General features: G+C 42.9%; 3 protein-coding genes across 3 annotated transcripts; 1 reads left to right on the top strand and 2 right to left on the bottom strand.

Moving 5' to 3' along the window:
* Nucleotides 1–235: 235 nt before the first annotated feature.
* Nucleotides 236–3,819, bottom strand: zgc:112334 (uncharacterized protein LOC619199 homolog). Its single transcript, XM_068742220.1, has 11 exons — nucleotides 3,778–3,819; nucleotides 3,282–3,389; nucleotides 3,079–3,175; nucleotides 2,472–2,606; nucleotides 2,199–2,397; nucleotides 1,981–2,112; nucleotides 1,748–1,847; nucleotides 903–1,074; nucleotides 609–753; nucleotides 466–520; nucleotides 236–382 (listed from the first exon to the last, which is right to left on the bottom strand). Exons 1-11 carry the CDS (start codon nucleotides 3,817–3,819, stop codon nucleotides 236–238), a joined length of 1,332 nt encoding a protein of 443 aa, XP_068598321.1.
* A 1,285-nt stretch (nucleotides 3,820–5,104) lies between these two features.
* On the top strand, nucleotides 5,105–9,287 carry LOC137898553 (transmembrane protein 43). The gene is made up of 12 exons (XM_068742598.1): nucleotides 5,105–5,122; nucleotides 5,333–5,479; nucleotides 5,587–5,721; nucleotides 6,104–6,198; nucleotides 6,309–6,358; nucleotides 6,449–6,518; nucleotides 6,667–6,737; nucleotides 6,847–6,974; nucleotides 7,063–7,137; nucleotides 7,825–7,926; nucleotides 8,314–8,431; nucleotides 8,513–9,287. The coding sequence occupies exons 1-12, from the start codon at nucleotides 5,105–5,107 to the stop codon at nucleotides 8,713–8,715; spliced, it is 1,212 nt and encodes a 403-aa protein (XP_068598699.1). The 3' UTR covers nucleotides 8,716–9,287.
* Nucleotides 9,288–9,385: 98 nt separating this feature from the next.
* LOC137898737 (rho-related GTP-binding protein RhoA-B) lies at nucleotides 9,386–11,907 on the bottom strand. The gene is made up of 5 exons (XM_068742783.1): nucleotides 11,823–11,907; nucleotides 10,823–10,980; nucleotides 10,584–10,704; nucleotides 10,181–10,311; nucleotides 9,386–10,095 (listed from the first exon to the last, which is right to left on the bottom strand). Exons 2-5 carry the CDS (start codon nucleotides 10,976–10,978, stop codon nucleotides 9,922–9,924), a joined length of 582 nt encoding a protein of 193 aa, XP_068598884.1. The 5' UTR covers nucleotides 10,979–10,980; nucleotides 11,823–11,907; the 3' UTR covers nucleotides 9,386–9,921.
* Nucleotides 11,908–12,723: the final 816 nt, after the last annotated feature.

Genomic DNA, 12,723 nt, shown 5'->3' with positions numbered 1-12,723 from the left:
AATTCAAACAAATAAAATATAAAGAAAAAAAGAAGAAAAATGGAATATAAAGGTTCAACAGAATGAAAAGACGTTCTTTAAACTATTTCTCAGCAACGTACTGTATATTTTAAAACCGTTCACCAAACTGAAAATTATAGTAAATGAATCAGGGTTAAAAAAAAAAAAACACACCATGGACAGCGCACGCAGCACTGCGATCACCCACGCTGCCAGGAGGAAGAGGAAGTCTTCCTCAGTCGTCGTTGGAGCTTTGAGACTGGTGTCTCCGTGTCTCCCTGAAGCAGAGCTCCGCTCCTGTGATGCGCTGATACATGTCCTTCAAATCCTCGCACTCATCCTCAAAGTGGTTCGTTGCATCGAAAGACCGGGACACAAATATCTGGTAGAGAAAGTGTGAAAAAAGAAAAGAGACCGTTTTTTTTGTCGGTTGATGTTTTGTAATGCACAAATTCCTCTCCTTACCTGACTCCTCCTTCCGTCGTCGTTGGGAATCAGCAGGTTGCGAACGGAGACAAACCTGGAGTGAAGGTGACGTCACATCGATTACGTAATAAGATGTTTGGACACGTTCGTTTGCAGCAGAGACTAAAAAAAGCGTGACTGACTTTTGCATGATGGGTTCGAGAAGCTCCAGCGCCGCTTGGACTTCCTTCTCCGGGTTCCTGGTTTCTGCGGCCGCGCTGACGGTGGCGATGTAAACCCCGTCTTTGGCCACGTTGTGCGCGGAGGACACCACAGAGATGAAAATGTCTGCGAGGACAAAAGACTTGAGATTCAAGTGGCTGCGGTCAAACTTTGATGGATTTCATGCAAGTTGCACGGTCAGCCAGTCCGTGGGGATCAAAGGACAGTCCATGCGGGATAAAAGGAAACGTCATCCTTCAAAGTGGGAATAGCACCTGAGTTCCTGTCGAGCTGCGCTCGAGGGATGATGATTTGACAGGAGCTGGCCTCGTGGGTGTTTTTAACCGGGTGGTTTAGCAGACATATCACTCTGATCACGCGTCCCACTTTCCTCACTCGGTTGTGAACGTAGCTCGGATCGCAGATGAGCTGGTTACAGAAGAACAGCTGGCAAAGAGCGGAAGAGCACAGTCAGCAAAAAAAAATATATATATAAAAATGTACTCAATGCTAATAAAGAAGATCTCAACACTAATTAAAAAAAAGGAATATAATTTTTTTTTTTATGGTTATAAGTGATTAACAAAAACATTTCAGCCGTATTTCTAACAGATTATAATAAATCATATTTGATAAGATCTTTTTTTTTTTCCTGACAAAGTCATAATTTATTTAAGTGACATTTGCTCTATGAGCTAGAGGAGGCGGAGATGAAGATGCTGAAGTTCTCCTTGGGAGTGACCGGGTTGGGTAGGATTAGAAATGAGACCGTAAGAGGGAGTGAGGGACGCTATAAAAGCTCGTAGGCTGACATCTTTACCTCCGGCCTTTGTTAGTGCTTCTCGGGCCTGTTTTGTGATGCGTTTAGTGAAGCGCTTTGTGTCTGATGAAGAGGCTGATCTCACCACCCACTCAGGTTTGCTGTGACCGTGCTCGATACACTCGGTGCAGTGTTGCTGGCTCGCCCTCGTATTTATTGTTTCATCTGAAGAAGTGGTTTTAGTTCAGATTGCTGCCTTGCAGCACCTGTCGGCCCCGTCTCCTTAGCTCGTGTCTTATCGTCTTTGTTTCCATGAGCCAAAGGGGTCCTAAACAAGCCTTTAAATGCGGGTTGACTTGCCTTCCCATCAGACCTCACGGCTTTCACTCTGCCGTCGTCCATCACGATCTCATCCACTGCTCTGTTTAACAGGAAGGTTCCTCCGTATTCTGCACTCAGCCTGAAGTCAGAAACAGGTTGGATAAACTAGCGCGCTCCAGAGTTACTGTACTCCCCCTGAGCATGTAATCCGCAGTGAAGAAAGTCGACATTTCAAATGATGCAAGCCGCTATACACAAACAAGATGACGAACCTGGCAAATCCCTGTGGGAGTTCTCCCAGCCCATACACAGGGTAGATGTAGGGACTGATGTCATGGCGGGACAGAGACTCTGAGTACAGCTTGATCCTTCTGATGGTCTCCAAACACGGCTGGTCCAGGTAACTAAAGTGTCATCAAGAGGAGACTCAGCAGGTTTTAACCCAAAGGATCATCTATTTATCCGGTTTGTGGACGTTTATGGGACTCACCTGTCATCGCTGTGTAAAGCGATGGCATGACCGATGAACTCCATAACGTCTAGTCCCAGGTCAAAGTGACAGAAGAGGTCCCGCGTGGTTGTTTTTTCAGGATCCACGTCCTGGTAGGACCGAGGGTTTCTCACGTCAAAGTTCAGGGCAAAGAGCAGCAGCTTCCGGAATCTCCTCTTGTCAAACATTCCCAACAGATCTGAGATTTTATTCAATATACATGGTTATACAAAGTCAGGGAACATTAAAAAACAAAATAATTCTGTTCTTTACCTGAAGCGTGGGTGTCTTCCTCTGTGCCAGGGACTTTGTGCACTTTGCCTGCTTTGTAGACGTAGCTGCCTTGGACAACTTTGAAGTCCAAATACCGAGTAACCTCGGTGTGCAACAAGATTTTCACCAGCTCGTCTGGTGCAGGCACACAGCAGAGAATACGCAAATGAAGTATTTACCTTAATTTGCGTTTACATAAGTCAAACAATTCATCATACAAATGAAGAAAAGCACTTAGTGGTCTCATCGAGTACCTGCACCAACGCCATATACTTAATTATATATGATCTAACACAATATTCTAGAACATTAATAGAAATGTTAGTCAATCAAATATGCAAAAACAATTCTACATCGATACCTTATATAATTCTAGATTTCATGGAAATGTCAAAATGTTAACAGAGCCAAATACATAAATATATGAAACGTAACACTTGGGCTCCGTATCCTGATCTGGATCTGACCCAGAGTCTGGGAACAGGCCTCGGCCCATCTGTCTGGGCATTTCTTACAAACAAACAAACATATGGGTGATCATATTTGTTTCATGTGCTTGACTCTGTTGGCAGAGGTAACAATCAGATGAACAGTAATCGGCTCTCACCATTGGCAAGAAAGAATTTGGGGACAAGGTCAACATTCCACTCTTTTCCATAGCCCATAAAGTTAGCAGGACCCGGAACCTTAAATTTCTTGTACAGCTGTGAACACACACACACATATATATAACGAGTAGATAATAAACACCACAAATCAGGAAGGATGTGCACAAATGCTCATGTGATGCTCATGTTCATGTGGACACACCTGCTCGAGGGGGGAAATGGATGCACTCTCTCCTCCATAGTAAGCATTCCTGTCAATGTGGAGAACCTTTTTCCCACTTTGAGCCAGCAATCCAGAGAGGATGCATTCCTGAGACAAACAGGAGGTTAAGGGTAAAGTGCATTGTCAGAACAGGGATCAATCGCAGCATAATGATGTAATCTCATTAATCAACCTATGAGGGCCCAGCAGGTCTGCGTGTGAATGACCAATGATTAGGAAGAAATGGAGGAACAAGTCATTCAATTACTTTTTCGGTTCTCTGCACAAAATGTTCTCGATGCTAATGACGATTATTCTGAAGGTTTGTTCTATAAAACTTCGTTTTAGGCCAGCTGCGATAAAAATTTTACTCTTTACGGTGGCAAATTAATTTTAGGAGTAGCCCTAAATTACCTGAGGAAATTGCCGATATTTGAAATTTCCCCTTGCATCTCAGTAGCCTACTTGTTTACAAAAAATAAAAAATAATTCTTACCTTAAGTCCAGTTCCCAGAACAATAACATCATATTCCTCCATCTTAAAAGTTTGTCTACTTGCTGCTCACGGCCTCATTTAGTTTTAGCGCGTGTCGATGTGTGTTTGCAGCAGCATATGCATATTTGAAGACAGACAGAGACGCAGGTATGATGGTGACAAGTGACAGTAATTGCATTGTAGTCCCGTTCCCATAATCCTCTTAAGACTGGAACATCTATTTGTGTGTGTGTGTGTGTGTGTGTGCGCGCACGTGTGTGGTGGGGTTTCTGGTGATGTCATTAATGGTGGATACCACGGCTATTTGGATTAATCATCTAAATTCTACAACATGGAAATATATTAATATAGTGCAACAATCTGCATAAAATATCTCTGTACACATTTAATAACTGTATTGATCATTATTAGATTGTCACAATGTGCGATCAACTATATTGCTTTTACATTTTACTATTGTGGGACATGCTTTAAAGATACATTTCAGAATCAGAATCAGAATCAGTTTATTGCCATTGTCAATGAGGGTTCACAGATTAGGATTTTTTCTCGGTGAATTCGTTTTAAAATGTGTTTGTGAAATAGAGTTTAAATTCTGCTCTCACTTGACGGTGACTGTCTTCACGCCATCACTGCCATGTTTTGCATCCACAGACTAGTGGATGAGGAACAACTATTTAAAACTGATACATGTCAATATTCACAAATTGAAATACTTTTATTTCATCATTTCAGGTTAAAAATCAAGTTGTCACCTTTGAGTCAGGTTTATGTGTTTGGGTTATAAATAAAGTTGTGTTGAGTTAATTGAGAAGAGTAATTAGTAAATGTACATTCCACAACTGCTCACCATGACTAACAAAGACACTTATATTGAGGGTTTATTCTGGCAGAGAAGGCAATGAAATAGTCGACCCCCATATTTTATTATTACAGTATCTGTCTATGCCCGCCCCGCCCCGCCCCATTCTGCCTGCTTGCTCAGCCTGATAATTATAACCGAATTTTAACCAATCACCACTCCTCTTGCTGAAACCTAACCAACCAAAACCAAAGACGGAACGAGTACAAAACGTATAATCCAATCAGAGGCGTAAGGAGGCGGGTCATTCAGTTTTCATTTTATAGGTGGCTTTGTTATACTCACCGAGACACTCCGGCGGCGTGGGTGGAAAGATATATCGCTCTCTCTCTCAGACTGTTCTGAGCCGCCCATTTTTCAGCCTACACCGGAATAGAATATAAGCGCATCGTGAATGACAACAACTTCCTGCCACTGGCATCTAGCTCTACAACTTTATCCCACTGAGTTGGTAAAGTCGGAGAAATGTCTTCAACGCAGTCAGTAAGTGACGCAGTTTAAGTACTTTAAATGTAAAAGTGACTCTTCCCGGATGGAATTCATCTACCGCAACGCATCATCCTTGTTATTGTTAGCTAGCTATGAGTTCAAACAAATTAGCAGTAGCAGATATCAGCCTAGAATTCCCATGTCAGTGACGTCATCCATCCATGCTGCGTGTAGATTTTGTATGTTCTTGTGTGTTTCTCTCAGTTCTCAGGCAAAGACAATAATCAACACAAACGTGTGTCTGTTCACCCCAACCCTGGATTCCTGGAGCGGTTAAGTGAAACTGCAGGAGGAACAGTTTTGGGCGTTGGACTGTTTTTCCTCTCCATTTACGTTCTCTTTACCAATGAGGTAAGAAGGGCGCACGCTGATGGAAACATTTTGTATTCTCAGAGCTCACATTAAGGCATTAATGTCACATCAGACTAACGCAGCCAATCTCTGTCTCTGTCGCTCAGGGACGGGCTCTGCGAACAGCATCTTCCCTGGATGAGGGCCTCTCTCAGGTAGTTTTGTTGGGTCCTTTCTACAGCCCTGACCCACAGAACAATAACCGTCTAGTTCATCTGTCAGCACAGCTGCAAACTTCACAGGTAGGCTGAATTATCCCCCCCCCCCCCCAACTTGTGCCAAACTGTTGGAAATCAAACAGTCTTTTTCTCAAAGCAAACAACTGGGACCTTGGTTGAAGTTCCAAATCGGAATCCAATTTCTCAGCGTGTCATCCTTGTAGCCTTTATTTTTAATCACACGATGGAGCAAAGGTATCCTGTTTTTCTAGCTGTCTGTCAGCCAAAACAGGAGGGGAGGACAGAAGTGACAACTTGTTATGTAACAAAGCTTAGTGCAGTCTTAAGATGTAAAATGTTAAAATTCCACGTGTTGTTTTTGACAGCATCATTATTTTAAATGGCTGACATTAAATGAGAATCTGTTGTTTTTGAGTACATTTTACTGTGACACTTGTCTCTGCAGCCTCTGCATGACCCCAACTATAGAGTGGTGCTGCATGCGGTGAAGCTGAAGAGGCAGGTGGAGATGTACCAGTGGGTGGAGTACCAAGAAAGCAAGTGAGTCCGTTTGATGCGTGCCGATGTTCAGGGTGCGTGTCGGGAGGGACCTCCTGGTTGGAATGCATTATTGTTGTGAAAAGGTTTTGACACTGCACAACTAATTTCAGGGACTATGAAGAGGAAGGCCAGATCAAAACTGAGACGACGTACACCTATAGTGAGTTTTTATTTTAAGCATTTGGTAGTAACATGTCTGTCATCAAACCCATTGGAATTGTTTAAACGCATACTAAAATACTTTTTGTAGACACAGAGTGGAAGCCAGAGTTGATCAACAGCCGTCATTTCGATAAAGAAATTGGTCACCAGAATCCAAGGTATTGTGATATTCAATTCTGTTCTTGTTTTTCTTCCTGTTGCATTAAAAATCTCTAATATATATATATATATATATATATATATATATATTTTTTTTTTAAAGACATAATGGCTATTTTGGTTAAGATAAATGTCAACATTTCTTAGTGCCATGGCGGTAGAAAGTGTCACCGTAGTGGCTCCAGAAGTCAGAGTTGGACCTCTGATTCTCTCTAAAGGTACCTGACACAAACACGCTGCGCTAGAAACCTCAACAGATGCTGTACTATTAGCCGCGTTGCTTTAATTTGAGTCCTATGATCAGTTCGTTGTTGGGTGGCTCTTCAGGCTTGGTGGAGCAGATCGATAACTTCCAGACACTGAGTTTGAGGAATTTCACAGCCATGGCCTTGGACCCTTTTCTCACCATTGACGATGATTATTTCTATCACACTCAACATCCACGCAAGCCGGAGGTGAAATTCATCATTTGCCCCGCCGCGTACGTCCTCTGCTCGTTACTGACGTTAATGGGTTCCATTTGACTTGTCTGTTTGTCGTAAGGTCGGGGATGTTCGTGTAAGATTCTCCTTTGCTGGACTAAGCGGCGACGCGTCACCCCATGGCCCAGCTCAAACTGTGAGTCCTAAAGATGCTGACTGAACCCTTATCTGTATGTTCCCCCCCGTGTCCGCGTGGGTTTTCTCCGGGTTCTCCGGTTTCCTCCCACCCCCAAAAACACGCAATTTAGGTAAATTATAACTATAAATTGTCTGTAGTGTGTGCGTGAATGGTTGTCTGCCTGTGTGGCGCCGTGATGCGCTGGCGACGCGTTCGGGGTGTACCTCGCCTCTTGCCCATAGCAAGCTGAGATGATTGGCTCCAGCAACTCCTGTGACCTGCAGAGCGAAAGAAAATGGATGTTTTTACAAGTGCAGAAATTATTGAACTGGAGGAACAAAAAAAATGGTTGAAATGCTGAAAATTGTTGCATCAGGTACCTTTTTAAAATGTACGAATTTATAAAGATATGTAAATCAGATCTGGAGTTGCGTTATCTCACCTGTTCAGGCTGACCAGCAGACCGGATCTCAAAGGGTTTCAGGTCACCGACATTTTAAACAAAGACAAGCGGATCATGAAGCCAAATTATTCTAGTAGAAAATGTTTCACAATTTTACTTGATAAATTACGTAAAACATTAATTTACAATCCAAATAATTACTGACTAGTTTCATGCCTGTGTGGGTCCTTTTTAATTTAGAGATACTACTTCTTTAATTCAAATATTGTTCTTCACATGCTTGTAAAAAAACTGCATTTCAGGTCAGTATTATTGCCATGCAGAGAGGGGAGCAGCTGATGCCGTTCAAAACCAAGTCAGGAGACACTCTGGAGATTCTCTATCTGGAGGAGCTCTCTGCAGAGGTCAGTGTGGGGGTTTGAATCATTTATTCTTGTAAATTTAAATAATGTTTTTGGTAGAAATATTGTGTTTGTATTCCTTGCATACAGGAGGTTAGGTAATCGCCGGTGTTTGGCAGGCCGTCCTTCCGTCTGTTAGCAAGATAACTCAAAACGTTCTGGACAGATCTGGATGAAATTGTCAGGAAATGTTGGGAATATTACCAGGAACAGATGATTACATTTCGGTGATGATCCAGAAGAGATCCTGGATTATGGATCAATTTGAATATTTCAGTAACATTGCAGTCAACGGAGCGTCAAACTATTTTCCTCAATATCTCGGTTGATTATTGACCGATGTTTGTGGAATTTGACACAGTCATTTGGCACTTTCATTGCTTCCTGCAGGAGGTTTTTGCAAAAGAACACCAGCACAACAGCGTGAAGACGTGGGGACTCAGGGCTGCTGGCTGGGCCCTCATGTTCCTCAGTGTTCAGCTGACCACAAGAATCATCTTCACACTGGGTAAACAAACATTCACCACATCATGAATGGCTTTCTTTCCCCGCGTCTCTAACTCCCCATACTCTCTGTGGTTGCCTACAGTGGACTGGGTTCCTGTCCTCAGAGAGCTTGTGTCTGTGGGGCTGAAGATCTTCGCTCTGTGCGTCTCCTGGTCTCTGTCTCTTCTCACCATTGGAGTCGGTTGGCTTTTTTACAGACCCTTGGTGGCCGTGGCTCTGGGAGCGCTAGCTCTGCTTCCGGTGTTCCTCGCCCGCTCCAGACTTCCAGCCAAGAAGAACGAATGACTGGTGAACTGACCTTTTTGCCTGGCTGCAGCTCTGTCGGACATACGAGGCATGCTGCGAGCGTGTATTTGGTTCTCATTGGATTAATCAGATGTTTCAATGAATGAGGATGTTTTGGGTTGTTTTATTGGCATCATTCTGGAACTCTAGTTCTGGATAAAATGAGTAATGTCAGCCTGCATGTTGCTTCAGATGTTATCTGATATGGCGTTTCAATAAGGTCATGTTACCCACACACCTGTTTACACTTGATGCTTTGTTGTTGCTTGAAGATGAACTGAAAACCATTTTCAGTCTGATGTCTTGTTGCAAAATATTTCTGTATTCTTGTAAATGTAAGACTAGTTGCTCCCTCAAAATACAACCACTCATTTGCTAGTTTTGAGGTAGCTTTAGTCTCCTGCTGGAGCTGATTTGTTTTACCACCGTTTAGTCTGCACTTGTTAATGTAAACAAGGTGGGCAATATAATCAAAACTAAATTACCCTTCATGAAGGTGGGATCTATTGCACTGGTATTGAGTGTGTCTAATGTAAAATAAGTTCATATATCTTCTATTTTCTCTGTAAAAGCTGCACTTGTCACTAGTTTTGTTAATAAACAAATGCCTTTTAAGGAGTGCGTAAACAATAGCATAACACTGAACAAAAAACAGAGCAAGTGACACGAATTATGAAGATTCTTACAAAGTAATTTATTACACAAAACACTAAGTTTCCATTTGCATTTTCACAAAATGATTCTCCAGTCTCATTGTGCACGTGGTCATCATGCACATGGGAGTTTTATATGAAGCACGCAAACTTCAACTTGTGTGAATCTCCTTGTTGATATGATTAAAGGATTACGGGTCGCAGTGCGAAGGCACTGCACCCTAGTTGGCTGTGAAACATTCCTCAGATCAGCAGGCGGGGTTTAAGCACACAACTGTAGTTGCCAAGTATGACAACAGGTCGCCTGTCTGAGGTCTGATTAAATAACACGATGAAGGACATTCCATTATGGCAAATTTACTTATGTGTAAGTACAAAACTGTATTTTTCATAACCTCAAAAAATTGAATACTGACAGAACCTGACTACTGCTTAAGACAAAGTAAAAGCATTACACCTTTAGTAAAAACTGGGGAGAACAGTCCTTTGGGGGTAGGTTCGACCTAATGCTCTTCATGTTCCCCTCGTAGGAAAGCAGTCCTGAGGGCCCTGCTTACAGTAGCACACATTTACTGCTCTTCTTCCCCCGTCTAGCCTGTAGCGCAGCCCTGGTGGCCATCTCAAACACTTCCCTCACACCATCCTTGGTTTTTGCAGAGCACTCCATGTATCCAAAGGCACCAATCTTGTTAGCCATGTCCCGCGCCTCCTCTGGCTTCACGGGTTCCTGGGGGGAAAGGGCCGACGGAGTTTTACAACACAAACATCGATCACTAGTCATTTTGTGTACGCGTTTGTTCTTAAACGTTTACCTGCTTCATTTTTACAAGCTCCCTGCGGGTATGCTCGTCATTGCGCAGGTCTTTTTTATTTCCCACCAGGATAATGGGAACGTTGGGGCAGAAGTGTTTAACCTCAGGAGTCCATTTCTCTGGGATGTTCTCTTCATTATGGGGGTAAAGACAACATTGGTCAGGCGGTAGGTGAGATTGATCTAACATATCAGGAAACGTGTCCATCAAACATGGAGACATTCGTCAAAGTTAGATGGCATCTTCCTACCTGCATCATATTGGAACGAGTAAAAACACTTCACATGGTATAACAAAACACACATCTCCAAAAGATTTGCTTACAACATAATTCGTTACAGCTCTTTTTTTAAACCAAGGCTATCTAAGATCTCTACGTTATCAGGGCTCAGTCTCAACATACCAAGACTGTCAGGGCTGTCAATGGAGAAGCACATGAGGATGACGTCAGTGTCCGGATAAGACAGAGGGCGCAGCCTGTCGTAGTCTTCTTGACCTGCCGTGTCCCAGAGTGCCAACTCAACCTGTCAACGAGAGTGAACAATCTCACCAACCACAAGAAGCCAGAGGACGTTCAGCCGGCTTTCATCGTTTGCTATCATCTGCATACCGTGTTGTAGATAGCTCATGAGAAACGCGTACCTGTTTGCAATCGACCTCGATGTCAGCGACGTAGTTCTCAAACACGGTCGGCACGTAGACCTCTGGAAACTGGTCCTTACTGAAGACGATGAGCAGACAGGTCTTCCCGCAGGCTCCATCGCCCACTATCACCAGCTTTTTCCTAATTGCAGCCATAGCTGCAGAAAAAAAAAAAAAAACCCAGAATGCAAGTAAGGCTAATGACTTGGGAATAAAAACAAATGCCGTTTCATGTAGTCACACATTCAGTTTAAAACTACCACCGCAGAGAAACTGTGAGCTTTACTTTACAAAACCGTCTGAAGAGAATGCCCGAAGCCAAAGACCCCGGATACGCGGTTTACGGTCCAACAGGCTTCGCAAATGGCCGGACACATGACTGAAATCAGGATACGCCAATGACTCTTTTACACCTTCGGTTAAATACCGAAGGAAACAGTCTTCCGTGTTACAATTCCGCTAGAGCGTCTCGACCTCATCCCGGCGTCAGGCTAGGGAAAATAATTCCGTTTTAAAAGTTTGTCCTCCATCACCAACAGATGGTTACCAACCTTAACGCTAACATAACTGAGAATAATTCCAGTTAAAGGCTGACCCACATTTTGTTTTTAGCTAGGAGGCTCTGTTTACAAAAGACCTGACGCTTAGCTAACGTTACTGCAAGCTAACCAGTTAGCGTTAGCCGGATGTGTGGCTAGTGCGCTGCGTAATTTACTGTATCTAATTAACGCAAATGGTAATACTTGCTGTTACTGTGAAGCCGCTCGGCTGAACGTCGTTGTTTTGGTGCGTTCTCTGATAAACCGGTAAAGCTAATTAGCTCGGCGTCGCCAAACGGAAGTCGCTGCGACTTTATCGGTCCGTTAGCTAGTTGGCAAACAGAAGCTGGATATCGGAAGAAAATATAGCTTTACAACATCTCTATGACTGTAGAAGTAAAAATATCAACCACGTGTACAAGGCGTGGGCATCACAGGAAAAAGTAATATCACACGCTTACCAAAACGTTTGGTTTAAAAATCTATCCAATTGTTTTCCAAGTGTCGCTGGAGCTTTGTTGGCCTCGGTCGCTGGAAGATTAAACAAGGAGGGAGAGAGGGGGTGGGGCCAGGATGACGTCACCGTCAGCGAAAAGTTCCAAGGAAAAATGATTCACATGATTCTAAATGACAGTTTAAATTAACACTTAGATATTAATTATTTATTAATTTATATCTTTATTAGTATTGGTATTATTAGTACTTATATTGTACTGGATCTGCAGCTACCGTTTATTCACACCGTTTTATGTTTAATTCACCAAATCACAAATAACACACACCCGCACACAATTAGAGAGGAAAGAGGGCACAACATATCAAAATTAAAGAAGATTTTTTTTATTTGAGGACAATGTAAAACATTAGCCTTCATAGATGTGCAGCCAAACCTTGTTGAAGCTACTGAAGAAGGCAAAGGCACCTTTATATGTCATATGTGCTGCATATATGTGTATGTGGCCAAGAACTACTCGAGGGCACAGTGTGGGCATACAGGCGTGGGGGGGGGGGGGGGGGGGGGGGGGGGGTAAAGCACAACCTTCATTTGCATTGACTGTGAAATGATGAATTGAAGAGCAAAAGAAAACAAAAGAAAAGTCAGATGGGAATGTTGTTTTTGGCTTGGACAGCAAATGGGAAAAATAGTGATGGTAATGGTGATTGCTTTTATCTGCAGTCTCTGGTGGTTGCCTGGTGAAAAGGATTACAGCCACTTGTTTTTACACAATTATTTTTTGGATGGACTAAACAAATAACAAAATGTGCTTGAGATGTTGGTAGGCATATTTTGTTAGCTATGGATGGATGGACACTAATTCCTGGTCTTTCTTGCTTCATATTGAATGTATGAACAGAGTAGCA

The sequence above is a fragment of the Brachionichthys hirsutus genome, chromosome 8 (assembly GCF_040956055.1).
Source record: "Brachionichthys hirsutus isolate HB-005 chromosome 8, CSIRO-AGI_Bhir_v1, whole genome shotgun sequence".
Classification (NCBI taxonomy): Eukaryota; Metazoa; Chordata; class Actinopteri; order Lophiiformes; family Brachionichthyidae; genus Brachionichthys; species Brachionichthys hirsutus.
This window is presented reverse-complemented; position numbering and strand designations above follow the sequence as displayed.

Excerpts from the sequence above, each read along its gene's own strand:
- zgc:112334 (XM_068742220.1), bottom strand. The coding sequence starts at position 3,819 with ATGGAGGAATATGATGTTATTGTTCTGGGAACTGGACTTAAG. Across the intron at positions 1,848-1,980 it reads CTCCCACAGGGATTTGCCAG|GCTGAGTGCAGAATACGGAG; the intron begins GTTCGTCATCTT and ends TTCTGACTTCAG. Across the intron at positions 521-608 it reads CTCGAACCCATCATGCAAAA|GTTTGTCTCCGTTCGCAACC; the intron begins GTCAGTCACGCT and ends CCTTCACTCCAG.
- LOC137898553 (XM_068742598.1), top strand. Across the intron at positions 6,975-7,062 it reads AACATCCACGCAAGCCGGAG|GTCGGGGATGTTCGTGTAAG; the intron begins GTGAAATTCATC and ends GTTTGTCGTAAG. Across the intron at positions 8,432-8,512 it reads AAGAATCATCTTCACACTGG|TGGACTGGGTTCCTGTCCTC; the intron begins GTAAACAAACAT and ends GGTTGCCTACAG.
- LOC137898737 (XM_068742783.1), bottom strand. The coding sequence starts at position 10,978 with ATGGCTGCAATTAGGAAAAAGCTGGTGATAGTGGGCGATGGAGCCTGC. Across the intron at positions 10,705-10,822 it reads TCGAGGTCGATTGCAAACAG|GTTGAGTTGGCACTCTGGGA; the intron begins GTACGCGTTTCT and ends TCTCGTTGACAG. Across the intron at positions 10,096-10,180 it reads AGCTTGTAAAAATGAAGCAG|GAACCCGTGAAGCCAGAGGA; the intron begins GTAAACGTTTAA and ends CTTTCCCCCCAG.